At 55.0% G+C, this 20,875-nt stretch overlaps 1 protein-coding gene across 1 annotated transcript in view; it reads left to right on the plus strand.

The window, feature by feature from the left end:
- Positions 1 to 20,875, plus strand: part of FBXO41 (F-box protein 41) — a 56,214-nt gene that overhangs the window by 26,797 nt on the left and 8,542 nt on the right. The window contains exons 3-11 of the mRNA XM_038399820.2: positions 1,610 to 1,820; positions 2,719 to 2,798; positions 6,330 to 6,685; positions 8,912 to 9,153; positions 9,922 to 10,037; positions 11,426 to 11,578; positions 17,962 to 18,057; positions 19,572 to 19,690; positions 20,137 to 20,295. Coding sequence (XP_038255748.1) covers positions 1,610 to 1,820; positions 2,719 to 2,798; positions 6,330 to 6,685; positions 8,912 to 9,153; positions 9,922 to 10,037; positions 11,426 to 11,578; positions 17,962 to 18,057; positions 19,572 to 19,690; positions 20,137 to 20,295 — 1,532 coding nt within the window. The remainder of the gene's footprint in view (positions 1 to 1,609; positions 1,821 to 2,718; positions 2,799 to 6,329; positions 6,686 to 8,911; positions 9,154 to 9,921; positions 10,038 to 11,425; positions 11,579 to 17,961; positions 18,058 to 19,571; positions 19,691 to 20,136; positions 20,296 to 20,875) is intronic.

A 20,875-nucleotide genomic window follows, 5' to 3' on the forward strand; every position in this document is an offset into this window, starting at 1 on the left:
GAGAGGGCATGGGGGGGCTGGGGTTGGGAAGTGAGCACAGAGAGTCCTCTAGCTTCAATCAGCTGCCCAGAGAGGAGGGAGGCTGACGGGGAGCAACGCATGTGGCCTTTGCGCTTTAACTCAGAGGCTGAAGGGAAGCGTCAGTTCTCCAGGTGCCATTGGGGAGAGGAGAGCATCCAGATGGCCAGGGGGTAAATATGCCAGGGAGCTTTGGAGGTGCATGAAGTGAGCTGGGGACACGAGCCCCTTTCGCAACAAGAAGGGCTTGTGGGGAAGCGAGGTGCAGATAACGGGTCTCCTAGGTACGTCTAGAGTCCTTGGTGCAGGAAGAACTAACGGCTGTGCACATTCACTGTGCAATAAATCCCATCACGCGTTTCAGTAAGCCGAGATGACCCCGTCCGAGAAATCCAGTCTGCCAGGAGCTCTGGGTCCCACCTCCGCTCCATTGCAGATCTCCTGGGTGAGCTAATGGCTACAAGGCACCAGGATTCCTGCACCTAACCGAGACTTGCTGGGCAAGTAATTGCACCACTTTGTGCCTTGGTCTTCCCTTCCTTAAAGCAGGGGTTGAAATATTCTGCCTAAATCCGCCAGAAGGTAAATAGCATGACGGCAGCTCTTCCGTAGGTGATAAACCCTGCAGAGGGATGGTTAAGATCACTGGCAGGGCAGAGTTGGCTCCAGGTTAAGATGCAGGGGTTCACGTGCACCCCATGTTCCCTGCCTGTCTGAAACTGGCACAGAAGGTGAAGCTGGCCAGTATTTTCCTGGTGCCATGGGCCCGGCAAGGCCGGTCTGTGAGAGGACGAACGGCAGTCAGTGGAATTAGCCCCATTAAGGTGTCATGTTAAACGGGTGAGTGGGGAGCAAACAGGAATATATTTCAGGAGAGACAGCGCCAGGGCAGCTTGTCCTCACTTAACACGGTCTCTCTTGGGCACCTCTTGTCATCCCTGGCTAGACGATCGCCTGCTGCTGAGCACAGAGGGAGAGGATTCTCACGACACACAGACAAAGAGATCGGCTGGTTTGTTTAGACTCAAGCACTGAGCACCTGTGACTCCTGCCAATGCCAGCAGGAGCCCTGACTTCTCTGTATCTCTTAGCCTCAGGCCCGAAGAATCCAGAGAGCTGGGTGACTCCTGCACTGGGGATGTACAGCTTAAATCTCTTGGAAATGTACCTCAATATACTATCCCCTTCCCTTCCCCTCTCCTCTCCCAGCCGGACCCCAGGGAACTGGAACAGGTGCAAGGGCACGTGGGGCGAAGCTTGAAGGGGATCAGGGTGGGAGGAGATTGCATGGGGTGGGATCATGGGCAGGGTTATATTGTGGGGTAGGCCAAGGAACAGGGTTGGGATGGGGTTATGGGAGATGGGATGAGGCTGATCGAGGGTGGGAGGCAGCAGGGGCTTGGCATCTCTGGAAATCAGACCACTAACATCTGTGCCTCAGTTTCCTGGTCGTTCAAACAGGGCTGGTGATACTCCCCTGGCTCCCAAAGCTTGGCGAGCTGCCGTGTGGCAGAGGGCAGCGGGATCCGCCGGGGGAAGGGCGGCCTTACGGCCTTTTCACCTCTGCCTCTCACTGTCTCCCTTGTGCCAGGGAGGTTGTCCAGATAGACCAGTTCCTCAAGGAGACGGCAGCCCGCGAGGCCAACGCCAAGGTGCGGCTGCAGCAGTTCATCGAGGAGCTCCTGGACCGAGCCGACCGGGCGGAGAAGCAGCTCCAGATCATAAGCAGCAGCTGCAGCACCACCCCCAACACCAGCCTGGGAAGGTGCAGTGTGCCCGGCTCCAAGGGCGCCAGCAGACCGGTATCTCCTCTTAGCGTCATGCCAATTACCTCTATTGCTTGCCCGGCCCTCTAGGATGCCACGTTCCTCCCCGGGCACCTTTGCCAGCCTTATCTCTCCCATCTGTGCTATTGTGTAGTAAGGGCTGCTTGCATCGCAAGCTAAGCAACACTGAGTGGGAGCAGCGGTTGGAGGGGAGACCACCCTGGAGAACGTTGCGGCTTCTGCGCGTGGGTGGTGGGGGTGGCTCCCGAGAGGCCACTGATTCAGTACTGAGTCCCTGTCCCATCGCTACTTGAGGAGCCTGGCGCAGTGGACTAGTTGGCCTCTTGAGGTCCCTTCCATCCCAGCGTATCTATGATTAAAGTTCCCCTAGTGCTCTTGCTAGAGCAGGGCTGTGAGCCCCAGACTCCGCCCACACTTTCCAACCTAGGGAACAATCTTCGATGTTGGGAAAAAAACACGTGTGGATTTTTATTTGGCCAATTTACTCGTCAGTCCCCCTTTCTGTGTAGTGCAAAATGCCATGCACATTCCACCCCAGAAGTGGCCCCATTTCAAGGGCAAATCACGTCCAGCCTGTAAAGTGCAAGGTGCTGTATAAATGGGAGGTTTTGCTGGTCTCATCCTGCATCTTTGGATGGGGGAACAGACTCCAAGGTGTGTTGGGAGTTGTGCCTGGGCTGGAACCGACCCTGCTTGCCCATATGGCACAGCTGGCCAAGGAGCCATTTTGCTGGAGATGCTGCACTGCACCCTGGTGATCTACTGATGTTGGCGTCATTACACCAGTATGTCCACACGCAGTCAGTCAGGGTATCCCCTGGGGGAGGCGTTAGCCAACTGACTTTTCCCGAGTTGAATGAGTTTGAAAGGCTTTCAGTGTCTGGTCTCCTTTTCTTCCTTCCTTTCACCCCAGAGAGACAGGCACGCCGGCCCCGGGGCAGCTGCCCACAGCTCCTACGTGGATTCCAATCAGAGATCATCCTCTAGCACTGGGTAAGCAATCTCCATATGCCTGGCCCTTGGCTTTTTCCCAGCATCCTTTTCCCATCTCTCTTGCAGACTTGGGGGAGCTTCTCCCAGCCTACGACGCCCATGTATGTGCACCCACTTAGCCTGGGCACCTCCTGGCTCACATCCTCTCCAGCAGACGGTGGGGCTGGCTGAGTGTGTTTTGCTGGTGGTCACTAGGGCTTGGAAGAAGCCTGTGATTCCTTTCCAGTGGAATTCTCTTCCGGCGGCTGGCAAATGCCCACCCAGAAACTGTCTTCTGCGACCGCCTGAAATTCTGCTTCCCAGCTTCCTTGTATGTGCGGAGCCTTCCCGGATTCACAGTCAGTCAGAGTACATGGAGGATGGCGGTTTTTTCCTTTTGATCTGCCCTTCCTTTTCTTTCAGACTTGGACCTGGGTGGCTGCAGGTCTGCCCAGTCTATTGGCAGGTGGGTGGGAATGTCACAGCTGGGCATGATCTCAAGCTGTTTGCCATGCTGAGTTGTACAAGTGCTTTGAAGTCAGAGATCTGAAGGAACCGGGATAGGTGGGTGGGATGATTCTTCTCCTCTCTCCCTGTGATTTTGTGGGAGACACCAAGGTGTAAGACTGGGCTGTCAGAAATCTTTACTAGAACAGGATGGGGATGTTTTGACATCCGGCCTCTTTTGATAGTGTTTTTCCAAGCAGTTAAGGTGCATTTGACCCAGACGTGAGGCTGAAGTTGCATCTGAATCACGATGGTGTCTCTGAAAGGTTTAATGTAATGGTGTAGCTGGAAGAGCAGACTTTTCCGCACACACCGCAGCTGGGTCTGGTCTCTGGGATCTGGGCTTTCAGTAGGTGACCCCAGGTACCAGCAGGAGAAGTGGTTCCCATTGTTTCAGGTGTCGGGAATGAGAGAGAGAACAGGACATTCAGTTCACTGGCTCTTGCTCTAGGACTGACCGTCTGGTCAGATCTTTTTAAATGCAGTGGATTCCGCTCATTGCCAACCCCTCGGTTACCAGCAGAAAGTTGCCGTTATCCGACGGCTGCCAGTAAGCGAAGGCAGGTTTGCAAGGCTGCCGTCAGGGAAAGAAGTGCTGGGCTGTGCCCTCCCTGGTTGCCACCCTGCCAACCTGCATCCAGGCAGGGCAGCAACGGGGGCTGCAGCCCAGATGCCCAGGCTTTCTAGAGGAAGCAGGGGAGCTAGGGGCCCCACAGAGCTGCCCGGTAGCCCTTCTCTGGGGGTCATGGCTCAGCACGTCCCAGCACTTCCTTCCCTGGGCGCAGCCTCCTGGCAGGGCATGTCCCGCAGAGTGCAGGGAAAGATACCATGCAGTTCTGGCACCCAGGCTACAGCAGTCCCCTCCCCCACTACTGCCTTGCCCACAGCCTCCCCTCCCAGCTCGCAGCCCCTTAACTCCTCTGTGGTCCTGTGCGCAGGGAGGTTTGTGGGGCTGCAGCCCCTGAGGAAGCTCCAGGACATGCGGAGCACCGGCCACAGGCACGTTTGCGGGGTTGCAGGCAAGCGAGGTACATCCCAGCACTTCTTTCATTGGCTGCAGCCTTGCAAACCTGCCTGCAGTTGGGGCCTTTCTTCCACACAGTGCCGCTTGTAAGCTCGATATCTGAATCCCATTAACATTAAAATCACTGGGATGGGACTGGTTCCCTGCAAACTGTTGTTGTTAACTGGGAGTTGTCCGTATCCGGGAAGCTACTGTACATTCAAATAGCTGGCAGTGCATCTTTTTGCCATACGGAGGTAGATTCATCCCTAACGTAACTCCCTTGATTTAGTGGCGTCACCCCAGAGATGAGTTTGGCCCACTAGCTCTTTAAGTTTGGCCATTGTAAGCATGGGAGCATTAAGGGGAGTTTAGCTCTTTATCCCAGCCTCTGGGTTTCCCCCCAAATTCCCTGGAGCTGCACAGTATGGACTGGCCAGGTGCCCCCTTTCTTCTCATTGCCTGTTCTGCAAATGGCTAATTTCCGCCGCCCTCTCTGGGTCTGTCTCCACTGGGACTGCCGTTTGTGTAGATGGAGTCTAGCTAGCTCGGCTACTGGCAGCAGCCTTCCGCACGGGCGAGTCCCACCAGGAACTACCCAGGGTTCCAGGTGGCCCATGCTGAAGCGCGGGCTGCCACGGCTTCCCTGCTCCAGGACCCCGGCTGGGAAGATGAAAGCTGGGCTGCACTCACGCCCCGGGATCACAGTGTAGACGTGCCCTGTGAGGCAGGGGCAGGGGACTAGAGGAACCGAATGCAGCACAACCTTTGTTTCAATGAAGTCCCAGTTAAACCAGGTTCGTGCCTCCCAGGCTGGCCCCGAGCCTGACTTCTCTACAGCTAATCGGCTGGCCTCCTCGCCACCTGCTGCAAAGGGCCGGCTGCCTCGTAGTCCTGGGGGCCCCCCAGTGCCAGGTGTGGGAATGTCGGGTGGCGTTAGGCAAACTGTCCTAGAAACTCAGGGAAGTTGCTGGCTGCGGCACTGCTAGCCCTGCCTGCTCCAGATGAGCTATCCCCAAGCAACGTCTTCACCATCGAGATACAGAGGCCCCGCCATGTGCCTGAAATAAACAGGGGGCTCTTCTGTAAGCGGGGCTTTTGGGTTTGGGGTGTGTCAGGGTTCCTTCCCCACTCTGAACTCTGGGGTACAGATGTGGGGAGCCGCATGAAAGACCCTCTAAGCTTATTTTTACCAGCTTAGGTTAAAAACTTTCCCAAGGCACAAACTTTGCCTTGTCCTTGAACAGTATGCTGCCACCACCAAGTGATTTAGACAAAGAACAGGGAAAGGACCACTTGGAGTTCCTATTTCCCCAAAATATCCCCCCAAGCCCTTACGCCCCCTTTCTTGGGGAAGCTTTAGGATAAACAAGATGAGCACAAACCAGCCTTGGATTTTTAAGACCCAAAAAACCCAATCAGATTCCTAAAAATCAGAACTTTATTAGAAGAACAAAAAAAAAAGAGAACAACTGTAAGAGAACAAAAGAGAACCACTGTAAGATCAGAATGGAAGATAATCTTAAAGGCAATCAGATTCAAAACCTAGAGAATCCCTCTAGGCAAAACCTTAAGTTACAAAAAGACACAAAAAGAGGAATACACATTTCCTCCAGCACAGCGAATTTAAAAGCCAAAACAAAGAAAACCTAATGCATTTTTAGCTAGATTACTTACTAACTTTACAGGAGTTGGAGGGCTTGCATCCTTGATCTGTTCCCGGCAAAGTTATCACGCAGACAGACAAAAGCCTTTTTCCCCCGTCTCCAGATTTGAAAGTATCTTGTCTCCTCAGTGGTCATTTTGGGTCAGGTGCCAGCGAGGTTACCTTAGCTTCTTAACCCTTTACAGGTGAAAGGATTTTGCCTCTGGCCAGGAGGGATATTATAGCACTGTATACAGAAAGGTGGTTACCCTTCCCTTTATATTTATGACAGGATGCGTGGCCACCCCACCGTCCCTGGAGCTCTGCTCTGGATCCAGTTCCCTGCTGCCCCCCAGGTATGAAAGACCATCCGCCTCATGGCTGTGTATCCCCGCAGGGCCTCCAGCCGGATGAAGGCTGTCTCCCAAAGCTCAGGCTGCTACGAGAGTGACGGCGCCGAGCTGTACCAGCCGGAGGAGAATGCCGACGGGCACCCCTACCACAGCGGGCAAAGCCGGGGCATGGACGGCGGCTTCGAGCGGCCGGTGGTGGCCCGCAGCTCAGGGCTCCGCAGGCAGGCCATCCAGAACTGGCACCGCCGGCCCTACCGCGACAGCACCGAGGGGGAGGAGGGAGACATCTCGGACGTGGGCTCCAGGACAACCGAATCGGAGGCCGAGGTGTGGGAGCAAGACCCCCGCATCCCACCGGAGGCAAACCTGGCAAGGCCCCTGAACAGCTGCAAGCTGACGGGTGAGTCTCCATCCCGATGGTGAGGGGAACACCATTGCCCAGACATAGGGGCGACCCTGACCCACACTTGGCTGGGAAACCCTGGCAATGGCGGTAACAGCTCAATAGGTGGCGCTCTTCCCTCTGAACCCTGCACTTCCAGCCTGGGGAAGGATTGGGAGGCACTGGCGTCTGGGGGAGATGGAAAACAGAGCTCCAAAGTAATGCACATTAAGCTACTCAATGGACTGTACCTGCTCTTGTAAGGGACCTGGGCACCATTGTGGGCAGCTCAGTGCCCTAGAGAAGGGAGATTGGGCTGCACGTGGTCTCTGGCTGAGATCACCCCATTGATGGATAGAGAATCAAGAATTTAGCAAGTTGCAAAGAGGGATATGGCGATTGGGAATGTCCAGACCTTGCATAACGAATGATAAAAACACTGGAAGAGATATTAGACCTCCTGCTTTGGGGCTTGAACCAATCTCTGGCTATTAGAGACCAGGACAAGACCTTTCTTGGGGCAGATTATCCCACACCTGCTGTATGGGGTTCTTACGCCTTCTTCTGAAGCAGCTGGAGCTGGTGACTGTTGGAGACAGTGATCTAGATGGACCCTGGGCTGGATCCAGACCAGCAACACCAATGTTCCTAACTCTTTGTGGGTGTGAAAGGTCCCGTGGTGCTTTCCATAAAAACAACGCGAATCCCCATAATTACGTTCTGCCTCCTTCAGTTCCCCCTGCAGCTTCAGCAAGATACAACACTCTTCTTCACATCTTCACAGGCCAGAAGGGTCCGTCCCCATCATCTAGTCTGACCTCCTGCCTAACACTGGATGTCCCTGATTGTAGTGGCATGCTGCTAAGCCGCTGCTGTGTTCCGCCCCAGAGCTGGCTGCACGTCGGGGCTGAGTGGAGTGATCTAGAGAGCGTGGGCAGGATTCTCCCAGAGGAGAGAGGCTCTCTCGGTGAATGTGAGGTGTTAGCATTGTAAATCAGAGCCCTGGCTTTTTGAACACCATTCTGCCAGAGAGTTGAACTCGGTTACCCTGGCAATGGAGCATCTAAAACACTACAAGTCGGGGCATCAGGAATGTTTTTTCTTGCACTTCCAAAGTGTGTTGGGGACGACTGAGGGGGGTCCAGGCCATCAGAGCGAATGCTGAGCCACGAGGCCAGATTCAGAGCCCATGTAAACAGTTGCCACTCCCATCCCATTTAGGCCACTGGAGTTGCAACTGATTCCACCAGGTCTGGATTTGGCCCTTTATTCTGTTCCCTTTGTGCCTATGAAATGGCCCGGGGTCTCCCGTCAGTGGGAGATGTGCTTGGTGCAGTACCCATGCTAGCCAGGCCCTCTCTGCCAGGGAGGAGGAGGACGGGCCAGGGGGATCGATAAAAGGAGAGGGAGCATTTCACGGCCGCACCCCAGATCTGAACCCCAGCCCAGTTCGCTTGCGGCTTGAGTGAGATGAGTTGCGGGGGGAGGGGTCACACGTCGGCTCCAGTCGGCAGGTGTCTGTGCTGCAAGAACCGCCTGCACGTTTGCCCCCCACTGGCACATTGGTTGGCTGCCGCAGCAACCCGGGGTGAGCCTGGAAAACGGGAAGACGCTCCTGGCTGAGGTTGAGGCCCATTGGTGGGGCAGTGCAGGGACCAGCTGGCATACCCTGCTGCTTTCATGGGGGGATGGAGGTGGAGTCCTGGTTCCATTCCTTGGGCAGGAGAGGGCCAACTGGAAATTAGGACTCCTGGGTTCCTTTCCTGGGGGAGTGGGGACCTGGCTGGATTCAGGACTCCTGGTTCCATTTGTGGGGAGGTTGGAGGTTGCTGAGGTTCAGGACTCCTGGGTTCTATTCCTGGGAAGGGGGTGGGGCTGGGACTCAGGACTCCTTGATTCCATTCCTGGTGGGGAGGGGACAGACTGGGATTGAGGACTCCTGGGTTCCGTTCTTCTCTTTGACCTTCGGCAAGTCACTGCACCACTCTGTGCCTCAGTTTCCCCCTTGTTCAAATGGGGATAACGATACAGACCAAACTCCCAGGGCGTCTGTTGTTGTTTATAAAATGTTCCAGGATCCCCGGAGGGAAGGTGCTAGAGGAGGGTGAAGGGTTATTATTTTGAACACACGCTGAGGCACAGGGAGCTGCTAAAAGCGTGGGAAAACTTTATCCACAAATTCCACCCCCAGCATTGTCCCCCTCTCCCCGCACAATGCCCCTGCTGATGGTGTGTGTCACACAGCCAGGTCCGAGGGGGGCGGCGGGAAGGCTGTCCGGCCCGAGAGAGGCAGCCCGTCCCGCTCCAATGAGGTGATCAGCCCGGAGATCCTCAAGATGCGAGCTGCTCTCTTCTGCATCTTCACCTACCTCGACACCAAGACCCTGCTGAAGGCTGCTGAGGTCTGCAAGGACTGGAAGTTCGTGGCGCGCCACCCTGCCGTGTGGACCCGGGTGCTGCTGGAGAACGCCAGGGTGTCGTCGAAGGTAAAGGGCCAGCCAGCTGTGGGGCTCCAGCCAGGCCCCACAGAGAACGCCCCAGGGCAGAGCCGGGCCCACGAAAACCTCAGAGAGGGCAGCAGTGTGGGGTCCATTTCTTAGGGGCTGACGTAGCCCCGTCCTTTGTTTCCGAGCCCAGGTTTTCTGTTGAAATCGGGACGGACATTTTTTGATAAATGAAAATCAGGTTTTTTCAGTAGCTGAAACGTTTTCATTTACCCAAAAAACCCTTGGGTTGGTGTGTACGCAGCTATGTAGATGTACGTGTGTTTGTGTGTGTTGTCCTCTGGGCCTGTCTCCAAGGTCTGTGATGGCAGCTGCGGGCATGTGCGCCTCTCCCTCTATGGGTACGTCCATGCTGCAAAGAAAAACCCGCGGCACCGAGTCTCAGAGCCTGGGTCAACTGACCTCGGGCTGCGGGGTTCAAAACAGCAGTGTAGACGTTCTGGCTCAGGCTGAATCTCCCCCCTCGCCGGGTGTCAGAGCCCGGGCTCCAGCCCGACCGGGAATATCTACGCTGATATTTTTAGCTTTGCAACTGGCACGCTGGGACTCGGTCCCACGGGTGACCTGGTGTTTGTTTGCAGCGTAGACATACCCTGGGCGTGAGTGCGCATGTGTGAGTGGTGCTCTGGTCCCACCATCCTCACCCTGGGGCAGGGGGAGAGGCCGGCACTGTATCTCCTGGTTGCAGGCTCTCCTGTCCCGGCGCATGTCTCCTTCTAACTGAGGGGCGGGTCTGGCTTCCCCCTGCAGTTCCTGTGCATGCTGTCACAATGGTGCACCCAGACGCACTCCCTCACGCTGCAGAACCTCAAGCCGCGGTTGAGAGGGAAGAAGGAGAGCAAGGAGGAGTACATGAAAAGCACCCGGTGAGCCCCCGCGAGACACTCCCCTTTCCACCTCTGTAGCCAATCCATCCATTTCCCTAAGGATCTCGTCTGCCAGCCCAGGGGCGGCACCGCTGACCTTTTAATACCCGTGTCTCTGTAGCTCTGGCTTTTCCATTTAACACTCCACTGGGAGAACGTTCATAGCTTCCTGGCTACAAGGGCTCCTGCCCTGAAGAGAGCCCGGTTATCAGTGCTTTGGTTCCTGTCCCTGGGATTGCTTAGTGCTGGTAGATCTCAGCTTCTTCCATACCAGAGCCCCCATTCCCATCCCAATACCTCCGCGGGACCCCTGGAAACCCCTTCTCATCGACTGGTACAGGACAGGCAGGGTGGCCCCGACCCGCGGTTGAGAACCCCTCCTTTCGTGCTTCGGTCACTATCAGAAACACAGTCTCTACTCATCAAAAATACTAGGGTCCACCCCAGTTAATATTCCATTACCGGGCAGGACTGAAACTCCCACTGGCAGGAGATGGGGATGTTTGCTGTGATATTTGTCTGGACAAAGCTGGGCTTGAAGGGCAAAGAGCCGACCGGGGACGGGCTGGGATGGTGGAGGCAGGTCTGTGGGACAGGTTTGATGGAGGTGCATGAAAGGCCAGTCTTAGATCCCTGTAGTGGAGGTCAATGAGACCTTGGCGATGTTTGTCTCCATCTGGGGTGAGGGTATTAGTGTCCTGCTTCCAGGACGTCTTGGGACGGGAGAAGAGGAGTGGGAAAGGTGAGGATGGAGGAGAAACAGCCTGCAATGAGGCAAGGGAAAGAAGAAGGAGCAAATCGGTCACCCAAACTAATCCAGGGAGCTTGAGACCCTTCCTATGGGGTCTGGATCTGCCCTTGGTATTCAGCGAGTCTGGGTCAGGTGTACAGGGCGAGGGAGGGGGAGGGGGAGCACCTGCATACCATTGCCTGGCCCAGGCCCCCTCTACCCGAACCAAACGTGACGAGCAAGGCTAAGGATGAGGAGGTGGCCTTCATCGCAGCACGGCTGCACTCACGGGTGGGAGCGAGCTATGTCGTCTAGGCCTGGCTCCTCAAAGGTACTTCGGCAGTTAATTTCCACTGAAATCCCTGGGAGTTCAGCACCAGAATATCTTTGAGGATCTGGACCCTCGTCCATGCCCTTGGCCAGGGCAGGGCTGCTCCCTGTGGCTTTTGCTCAGTCCCGGGCGAAACATCCCAAGGAAAGGGGCTACACCTTTCCTCCCAGCGGCTGCTCTCTGGCCTGGCCTTGGGCTTTCAGGTCTACGTTTCCCATGCTGGGCCTCGTCCCAGGACGCCGGGTCTAGACCCGCTTTGAGAGCAGGGGTAGCAGTGAGCGCCGCTGAGCTCTCTCTCCCCCTTCCCCGCTGGTTCCATCTCCTCAGGGGCTGCCTCGAAGCCGGGCTGGAGTCCTTGCTGAAGGCCACGGGCGGTAACTTGCTCATCCTGCGGATTTCCCACTGCCCCAACATCCTGACGGATCGCTCCCTCTGGCTGGCCAGCTGCTACTGCCGGGCGCTTCAAGCCGTCACTTATCGGTACGTGCACGAGTCGTGGGCCCACCGGACCTAGCCGTGGGGGGCACACGCTGGAGGGAGGCAGGCGGGCTGCCTGCCGCTCAGAGCCTGTGCATGGGAAGGGCCGTTGCTTGGGACTTGGGGGCTTAGTCCTCAGGCTCCTGCTTGGTGTCTGTCCTGCTGCTCTTATGGCTGGAGGTAGCCAGGAGCTGGGAAGAGCTGAGCCAGCCCACACCACGTGGAATCCAACCGGGGCCCCTGAGGCCTCCAGAATCCCCAGCACTAGGCCCGGTCTGTGGGACCTTCTCCTGGGTGACTGGGTCAGACTGGGCCCCGGCCCTGATACACAGACCCAGCCTGAGACATCTGGGGATGCAGACTACCCTGCCCTGTGCTGGTCAATGGCAGGAGGCTCTAGTGCCCTGGATTCACTGGCACTCGCCCCCATGCAGCCCCACCTCTCCAAGCCAGGCCATCTGTTAGTTGCCCTCCGAATCTTGTTCCTCTCTCAAGTGCCGGATGCTTCCTGGTGCAGCAGACAACGAGCCTCTGAAAAGACTCTCTTGGGGGGTTGTGAGCTGAGGGTTTGGCAGTATCAGGGATGTCTGGCCCCGGTCAGTCTGAGAGACGGATGGCATTCTAGGTCCTTCCTGCTGCGGGCATGCTGTCTCGTGCCAGACCGACAGACCGAGGCTTCCCGGCCTCTTTATCCACAGTGTGCAGAGCAGGGCACCGCCCCACCCATGCGTGCATTGTCCCTGACCGAGGGGAGAGCCCTGGAGGGTGGACACGAGGTCACCCAGGCCTGTTTGGTGTGGCGCTCTGTTCCCGCTCTAGTGGCACCTAGACCATCTAGAGATTAATGAGACAGCTACAGCCTTAGCTAAGAGCCACGTGGCTTTGAGCTCATGCAGTAGAGGCTCATACACTAAGCTTCGGAGGTCCCAGGTTTGATCCCACCAACGACGACCGGGGTCTGTCGTCGTTACACTAGCCAGTCCCCCGGCCTCGGTGCTGACAGAGTACCTTGCAGGGCCTGCTGCAGCTGGGAGCGCTGGTGGTGTGGATGGGGATCAGTTGTTCTCCATGTCCACTGAAGGCAGGACAATGGGCTTAATCTGCAGCAAGGGAGATTTAGGTTGGGTATGAGGGGAAAACTTCCTGACTCTAAGGGGAGTTCAGCTCTGGAACAGGCTTCCAAGGTATGTTGTGGAATCCCCATCACTAGAGGCTTTTTAAGAACAAACCCCTGTCAGGGATATGGCCTAGGCTTACCTTGTCCTGCTGCAGTGCAGGGGGCTGGACTAGGTGACTTCTCAAGGTCCCTTCCAGCCCAACGTCTCTGTGGTCCTATAACATGTGTTCACTGAGACCCACGCTTCCGGGGTGCAGTGTGTTCACTGGCAGAGAGCAGACGGGGACAGAGGGGCTCCAAATCCTACCAATGGGCATGGTGAGGTTAGCACCCACAGCTGCCTGGAGGGGTCTGTGTAGCACCAGTATTTCTTACAGGGCCAGCCCAGGGAGGCTAGAGGATGATGATGTAGGTTGTTGGTTTCCCTAGTGCCATACGGTTGCTTAGCGCTTAGCAGACAAATTGATAGAACAGCTGCAGGCTCCTGTCCTCTCGACTGGCACAAACCTCGCCAAGGAGGATCAGCCTGCAAAGGGCAGGGCAAGGCTCTAGCCGCAGGAGATGGGAAATGTGTCGCTACCTGCCCCTCGGGCCAGTCTCAGGAAGGTGTGTTCTTACAGATGGGGAGGAGTCTGTTCTGATACCAAGGCACAGAGCCCACCCAGTGCCCTGCCCCGGCCACAGGATCTGGAGGAGGAGGTTGCATGGGGATGGGGCGGGGGAGGAAGCGTGGAGCGGCTTGTGGGGGGAGGAGGCCAAGGCGAGGCACAAGCTGCACTGAGCTGGCGGGACATGGGGCAGCACACACTGGATGGATGGGCCGTCACCGCTGCCCCAGGCAGGATCCCAGGGAGAAGCCCCCAGTGCTGTCACCAGCCAGCCCCTCTGCTGCTCTCCCCTCCTGGCACGGCAGCACAAGGCCCAACACAGCCTGTATTAATGCTGGTTCCTGGCTCTACCCACCGAGGGCAAGGCTGGAGAAGTGACAAGCTACGAGCGGGAGCTCTCCGGGCAAGCTGGCACGAGCCTTCCTCTTTGGCAGGGTCACTAGGGGAGCAGTCAGGAACGTGGCTCTATTTACCTGCCGGGGCACTGCAGGCTTGTCCCTGCGTTGGGGCCACCACGATAAACAACACTGAAGCAGGTTGGAGTCAGCCCAGGGGATTGCCTTTGAGAGGAGCTATTCACTGCTCTTCACAAGCAGGCTGCATTCTTTGCTTCCCACCCTGGCTGGGGGATGGGGCGTGTGGGAAGGATCAATTGGGGGTGAGTTAAGGATGCTTCTAAATTGACCCTACATGGCCCTGATGATCAGAAATCTGCGGCTCTTACTGAAATCAGAGACCATCCCTGGAAAATCAGGGCCTTTGGTGTTACCTTTTTCTGCCCCAGCATTAAAAGGAATTGGGCTCGGGGTCCAGTGGCCAGGGCTTGGGTTTGGCTTGTTCCGAAGAAACAAGGAATTAGTTTAAACACCTATTGAACCCACAGGAAAATAAGAAAATAAAAAAAGACAGTCAAAGCATTCAACAGTTAATCTCTATTGTAACAAACTTGCTTCTTTCTATCTGTGGTACTTACATGGCCCCATTAACACAGTACCAGAGCACGGCACAACCATGAATGGATTTCTCTTCACAACACCCCTGCGGTGTCGGGTAGTGACGTTCCACACAGAGAGTAAGTGATTTGCCCAAGGTTCACACAGGAAGTCTGTGGCAGAGGCAGGAGTTCTGAGCGCCAGGCTGACACCTGACCCGCAGGCCTGTCCTTCCTTCCTCTCCTGGTACTTGGGCAGAATCTTTTAAAGAGAAAAATCCTCCTAATTTGACAGTCACTCGAAGGGCAAAGGAAGTTGGTTCTGAACTGCAGCGCTTGGGCTCTGTTGCTGGCATCTGATGCTGTCTCCTCTTAAGTCAAATATATGTGAAAAGGGAAAAGAGGAAAAGGCAGCTTCTTACTCTGGGTTGCAGCTCCGTTGCTGGCAGGCTAAGAGCAGCACAGAGCACACGGTCCTGGACTCTGGCTTTGGCATATGCCTGGCAGGTTCCTTTTCTTTGGTCTGCCCAGTCTGTAGGGTGCTTTCTTCACCAGGACCCGGCTGCTCAGGAGTAGCTTTTTGTCTGCCACGCCGGTCGCAGCAAATTATTGTGAGGTTAGATCTGCCCAGGCTGGCTTAGCTGGGCTCTCTTAGACAGAAGGCAAAGAGAGGACAAAAAGTAGTAGGAGTAAGATGAGAAAGGAAATTGACACCGCGCAGAGCAGGAACCTTGAGTTCCCAGCTCAGGATGTAGCCATAGAGATGGTGATGTCATCTCGTTCCTTCCTCATCTGGTCTAGGTGATGGCATCTATCTGGATCAGGAAAGAGAAGACCCGGCCTGTGGTGAAGATGGCCATGTGTGTTGTGTGGGGTAATCCCCCCTTACCATGCGCTATCTCACTGCCACCTGCAACCAGAGCCAAGAACACTTGGGTTTTCAGCCTCACCACCAGACCACGCTGCCCCTCGGTCACAAGACACAAACTGCTGGAGCTCAGAGTGAAAGGCTGTGTAACCCATTATCAATCCCTGAGCTCTCTAGTCTCCCCATTGCCCTCTAGTACCATTATAATCTCTGTGTATTATGGTAGCACCTAGAGGACCGCACTGAAAAGGGGGCCCCATTGTGCTCGGCGCTGCACATACATGTAGCAAGTGGCGGCTCTCGCTCCAAAAAGCTTACAAGTATTTCCAGCGTTAACATGCAGCTGTTGAGGGAGATATGTTACATCCAACCCACTGGGATGGCAGCACTGGCTGCATTTCCTCTGGATCCTCTTCCAGCACCGCTCCCATTGTGCAAAACGTTAGACCCTGATTCAGAGCCTGGGCCCACAAATTAATGAGAGTGGGATGCGAGATGACGGTCTGTTGCTTAATTTATCTGCTGCTGCGTCCTTCCTTGCTTTTAATGGCTCCAGCAGCCCCGAATATTCATGTGCACTCAAGGCGCTTGGCAGCGTGTTCACCTGTCACCATGACTCATATGTTTTAATTAAGGACGAGCCGAACTCGTAAGGGAATCTTGGCAGGCGGCTTTGTGGGAGACGTACGAGCGCTCAAGATAACACAATTGGCTTATTTTTAGGTTCGCTTGAAGTTTAAAACTGGGTCATTCAAAATTAGAAGGATAGGCTCGATCCTCAGGGGTTCCCATTGCTCTGTGGGACTGGATGGCCCAGGGGATTGGTAACAGGACGGGAAGCTGCTGGTTTGAATTTGGTCTGGGTTGATAGTCCGGCTTCACTCTGGACAGTCCTTTTTCAGAGACGTTTATCCCCTGTCGGACGTAGTTTTGACCAGTATTGGACCGGAGGGCGCCATTTTGAATAGCACTCTGCTCCATCCGCTCCAGCATGACCTCACACACATGCTGCATAGGAGATCACACTGGCAGGGGTCGGGTCATGCAGGCAGGGGCAGGTCCCCACTGTTCCCGCAAGTGCCAGAACGTCCAGTATTCCAGAAACATGAGAGTGGTCACCCTAGAGTACGCTCTAGAGAGACCCAACCCATTAGGACTAATTAACACCCTTGCTGGTAGGCTCAAAGAGCCAAGGATTGCATGGGGATTTGGGGAATCTGTATAATTTATTAATTCTATGTGAGATTATGAATTCTCTATGCATCTTTACCAAACTGCCAACTGCATTTTGAATGTGGGAGCTAGTTATCTTCTCTGTTGCCTTTTTACCTCCATATTGGACTGAAATGCCAGTGGGCAGTGGTACAGGGTTGACAATGGAGAGTTGTCAGTGGTACTCTGAGCATACAGTAGTTATGCTAAAGAGGATGCCTGAGTTGAGAGACCAGTTCAGGCAAGTTGATCAAGGGGCGGGTGGCGGGGGGAGGGGGGGAGTTGGGCTGTGGAAACTCCCTACGCAGGACAAAGTGAAGGTGGCAAAAGCAGGCAATTGTAAAAGGAGTCGCCGAGAGACGCAGGCAGTTGGAAAGGAACTGATCTATTCAGGGTCTTGTCTTTGGCCATTTTCACCAGCTCAAGCTGAGGGGAGTTTCTGAGCAGCCTGATGAGTCAGGGGAACTCTGCCTACCTGAATACAGACAGAAAAGGAGTACTTGTGGCACCTTAGAGACTAACAAATTTATTAGAGCATAAGCTTTCGTGAGCTACAGCTCACTTCATTAGATGCTCACGAAAGCTTATGCTCTAATAAATTTGTTAGTCTCTAAGGTGTCACAAGTACTCCTTTTCTTTTTGCGAATACAGACTAACATGGCTGTTACTCTGAAACCTGAATACAGACAGTCCCTCATGGGCTCCCAAGGGACAGGTGAGCTAGACAGGGGGTGCTGCATGCAGGACGTGTGTTGTGTTCTCCGTGATCTGGATTTGCTCCATATTTCTCAAGCTTAAGTAAAGAGCAAGAGTGTTTTGGGGATCTTGTGCCTGCACATTGCATGGCACACGCCCCTTGACTTTTGGCTGAGGGGGTGTTTAAACTCAGGTGGGGGCGGGTCTGAGGAGTTAACACTGGTTCTAGGGGCTGGGCAAGGGGACAGAGAGGTCTAAACTCCCAGGAGCAGATGGTAGAGAGAGGATCTGGACACAGAGTGTACACCTAGGGACCCGAAGCCCGGGACATTGACTGGACTGTGTTCAGATCCTGGAGGCTTAAAACACACATGATCCAGCGGCAGCAGTCTGGTGAGTGAGTAGCCACGAAAGGACGCTTGGCTAGACCTGTGACAGTTAGTACGACTCAGAAGTACAACTCGGAGGGAGAGACAAACGGGAGTGAGATGCCCAACTCCTATTGGCTTCTGGGTCAATGCCTGGACGTGGGCTCTCAGTCTATGAAACACTCAAGCCAGGGCTAAATTCCTTTTCTTTCCTTCTGGTGGTGTTACATGTGCACAGGCTAAATGTAAGGTGGAACTTACTTTGGTCACCCTGATGGTCCCCCCTCCCCTCCCCATCTTCTCCCATTAAAAGATAAGAACTTGGTTCCTGCAAATGGCCTGAAGAATACGAGGTGATGGTTGTTGGGTTTTTTTTCCAGAAAGAATATGGAGCATTAATAATAACCCTCTGCTGTTCTCCAGGCCTGGATTTCCAGACACAAACCCCTCCCAGATGCAAGGGCTACGGAGATTAGCCGACGCTATGTTAGGCAGTTCCGCCCTTTGGCACCGTACGATGTCAAAGAACCTCTTGGGCTGCGTCTCTGCTGGGGACTATTAAAGCAGGCTCTCTGTCTTGTTCTAGGAGTTGTACGGACCCTGTGGGGCATGAAGTCATCTGGGCTTTGGGAGCAGGCTGCAGGGACATCATCTCGCTACAGGTGGCGCCACTGCACCCTTGGTAAGAGTAGCACCGAATCACCCGCTCAGCGGTTCTCAAACTTTAGCAACCTGAGGAACCCCATTTTGATATAAAATTTTCCATGGACCCCCCCCCCAAGCCGGCTTCTAATTTTCCCCAAGAGTGCTCAACTCCCCAAGCCTTGCCCCCACCCCCACCTCTTCCCGTCCCCGCCCCACCCCTGGACTTGGAAGAAGTTGGGTTCCAGATCCAAATGTCGTCGCTGGGCCCTCTGGGCTGAACCAAAATCCCGGACCCGAACTCAGAGGATGTTGGGATGGGGAGCTCAGCCCCATCTCTAGATATAAAGGCTAAAGCATCTTAGGAATCTGCAGCTACATCTAACAGCGATGCAAATGTTACAAAGGACCCTGATGCAGCCGCGGCCAATCCTGAACATCAGATCGCTGCCAGAGCTCTTCGCCGCGTATGTAATAGCAGCCCCAACGGGCTCGTGTGTTTAGAGAAGGGTGTTGAGTCTCACTGTTTAATAGATGACTGTAATTTCTCTCACTTTTAAAGTCTGTGATCTTCTGGCATTAAGATTCTGGAGGTCTCCCCACTCTGCAGAGTACAGAAAAAAATCTCTTAAGTGCTAATAGGTGCATGACTTGGATAACAGCACAGTTCGGGGGGGGTAGAAATTAGGTCAGGTTGTTCACCTCCTCTCTTCCATGCAGCTGAGAATCTTCCCTTTCTTTTGCCATAGTAGATGTTAGGCAATATCATTACGTACCCTAACTCTACCCGACTTATGGCACACCCAGTGGCGGATTAATGATTTTGCCACCCCTAGGCCCAGAAATAATTGCCGCCCTCCCTCCCCCCAGCTCACCTCTGCTCTGACTCCGACTCCTCCCTAATGCGCCGCCGGATCCTGCTTCTCCCCGCTCCCTGCCAGGGCTTGTGCACGAAACAGCTTCGCGAAGGAGGCGGGAAAGGGGGGGAACGCAGCACGCTCAGGAGAGGAGGCGGGGCCAGGGCAGGGATTTGGGGAATGGGACCAATAGGGGCGGGGAAGGGGTGGAGTTGGGGCGGGGCTGGGGGCGGAGGGCACGAACCGGTGCCGGGGGAAGCCGCCTCTGGCTGCTATTATAAATTTGCCGCCCCTGCAAATTTGCTGCCCTAGGCCTAAGCCTTGATGGCCTAGGCGTTAATACGCCGCTGGGCACACCCAGATCAAGACATGTGGAAATGACTTCTTTCAGTGGCTGGGCAGGTGGACAAGACCTTTAGAAATGGGTCACTGAAGTACCCAGTACCTCTGCTGGAAGGAACACCAGACCCTGTGAGCGTGTGTTGCCTTCTAGCGTGACAAACACACGCAGGGTATAAGACCTATTGCTACAGACCATGACCAGTATTACTTCCTTAGCTCTACTGGTAGCCGCCTGCCTTTTGAAGCAGAAGGTCATAAGTTCTCTTCCCAGTGCTGGAGGACTGTGTTTCAGTGACATTACTGTAACTGGGGTAATTTATCAATTTCTCATTTCCCCCCCCCACCTCCTCTGCAGCCAGCAGCCGACACGTTTCAGCAACCGCTGCCTTCAGATGATCGGCCGATGCTGGCCGCATTTAAGAGCGCTGGGTGTCGGTGGCGCGGGCTGTGGAATTCAGGGACTGGCTTCTTTAGGTAAATGCAAATCGACTCACTCATGCTGCGAAGTGGAGGTAGAACGGGATATGGGCGCAGGACGTGTTCCGCTGGGTGTGGCCCTGTGCTGGGAACACTGATATGTATGTCGTGAGATGTGTCCGTATTGGGGGAGTTCTCTGATATTCCCCTGGGCACCACAAAATTTCCACTCGCTGCATTTAGCTCGGCGGCGGGGCGAGTCTCAAACATGTGGACCAAGTCTTAAGAGAGAGTGTTACATAGGTCCTGCCTCCTCTCCACACAGGTCCCGCCTCTGGTCCCCATGTGCCAACACACAGGCCCCGCCTCCCTTTCCATCAGATCCGTGTTCCCAACCACAAAATGTTCAGGCAGCTTCAGGCCAGACCCCCACCCTAGGCTGCTTCTCCCCGCTAAGTGCGCCACTCCCGGGAGCGCTGACCCTGTGTTCTTCATCTCGCCAGCCCGGAATTGCATGAGGCTGCAGGTGCTGGAACTCGACCACGTGACGGAAATTAACCAGGAGGTGGCGGCGGAGGTGTGTCGGGAGGGCCTGAAGGGCCTGGAGATGCTGGTGCTGACCTCCACCCCTGTCACCCCCAAAGCCCTGCTGCACTTCAACAGTGAGTAACAACTGCCAGCACCATGGAGCCTCGCTTTAACTCCCAGCCACAGCCCCCCCTGCAAGACTGTCATCGGAGCAGCTAACGGGCAAAACAACCCAACACATCCTGTTTAAATAGTCACTGTGGACAGTTCCAGCCCCTTGCTGGTATCCTAGGCTACGGGCCAGATTCTGCGTCCGTTTACACCAGTAGAAATCTGAAGTCATTCTGCTGATGTCCGTGGAGTGACACCAGATTTACCCTGCTGTAACGGAGGTCACAATCTGGTCCTCTGCACATGCATGAGGACTGGAGATCTTCATTGCTACAGATCCCCAGCAGTGTTAAGCAGGTGGGGTGTATCACTTCCAGCCTTGGCCGGCTCAGCAGAGTGGGGAGTATGGTTGAGGCGGTTTTGCCAGGTGTCTGGGATGAAATTGTAGGTGAAATATCCAGAAACGCATCCCAACAATGAGAGGTGTAAAAGTCTGCTGGGGACGTGGTGGGTGCACCATTTTTGGAGTCATTGCAAACTGGAGTGGACAGCAGGAGAAAACCTTCGAAGGGGCAGGATCGGGCCTGGGATAAATACCTAGGG

The sequence above is a fragment of the Dermochelys coriacea genome, chromosome 4 (assembly GCF_009764565.3).
Source record: "Dermochelys coriacea isolate rDerCor1 chromosome 4, rDerCor1.pri.v4, whole genome shotgun sequence".
NCBI lineage: Eukaryota > Metazoa > Chordata > Testudines > Dermochelyidae > Dermochelys > Dermochelys coriacea.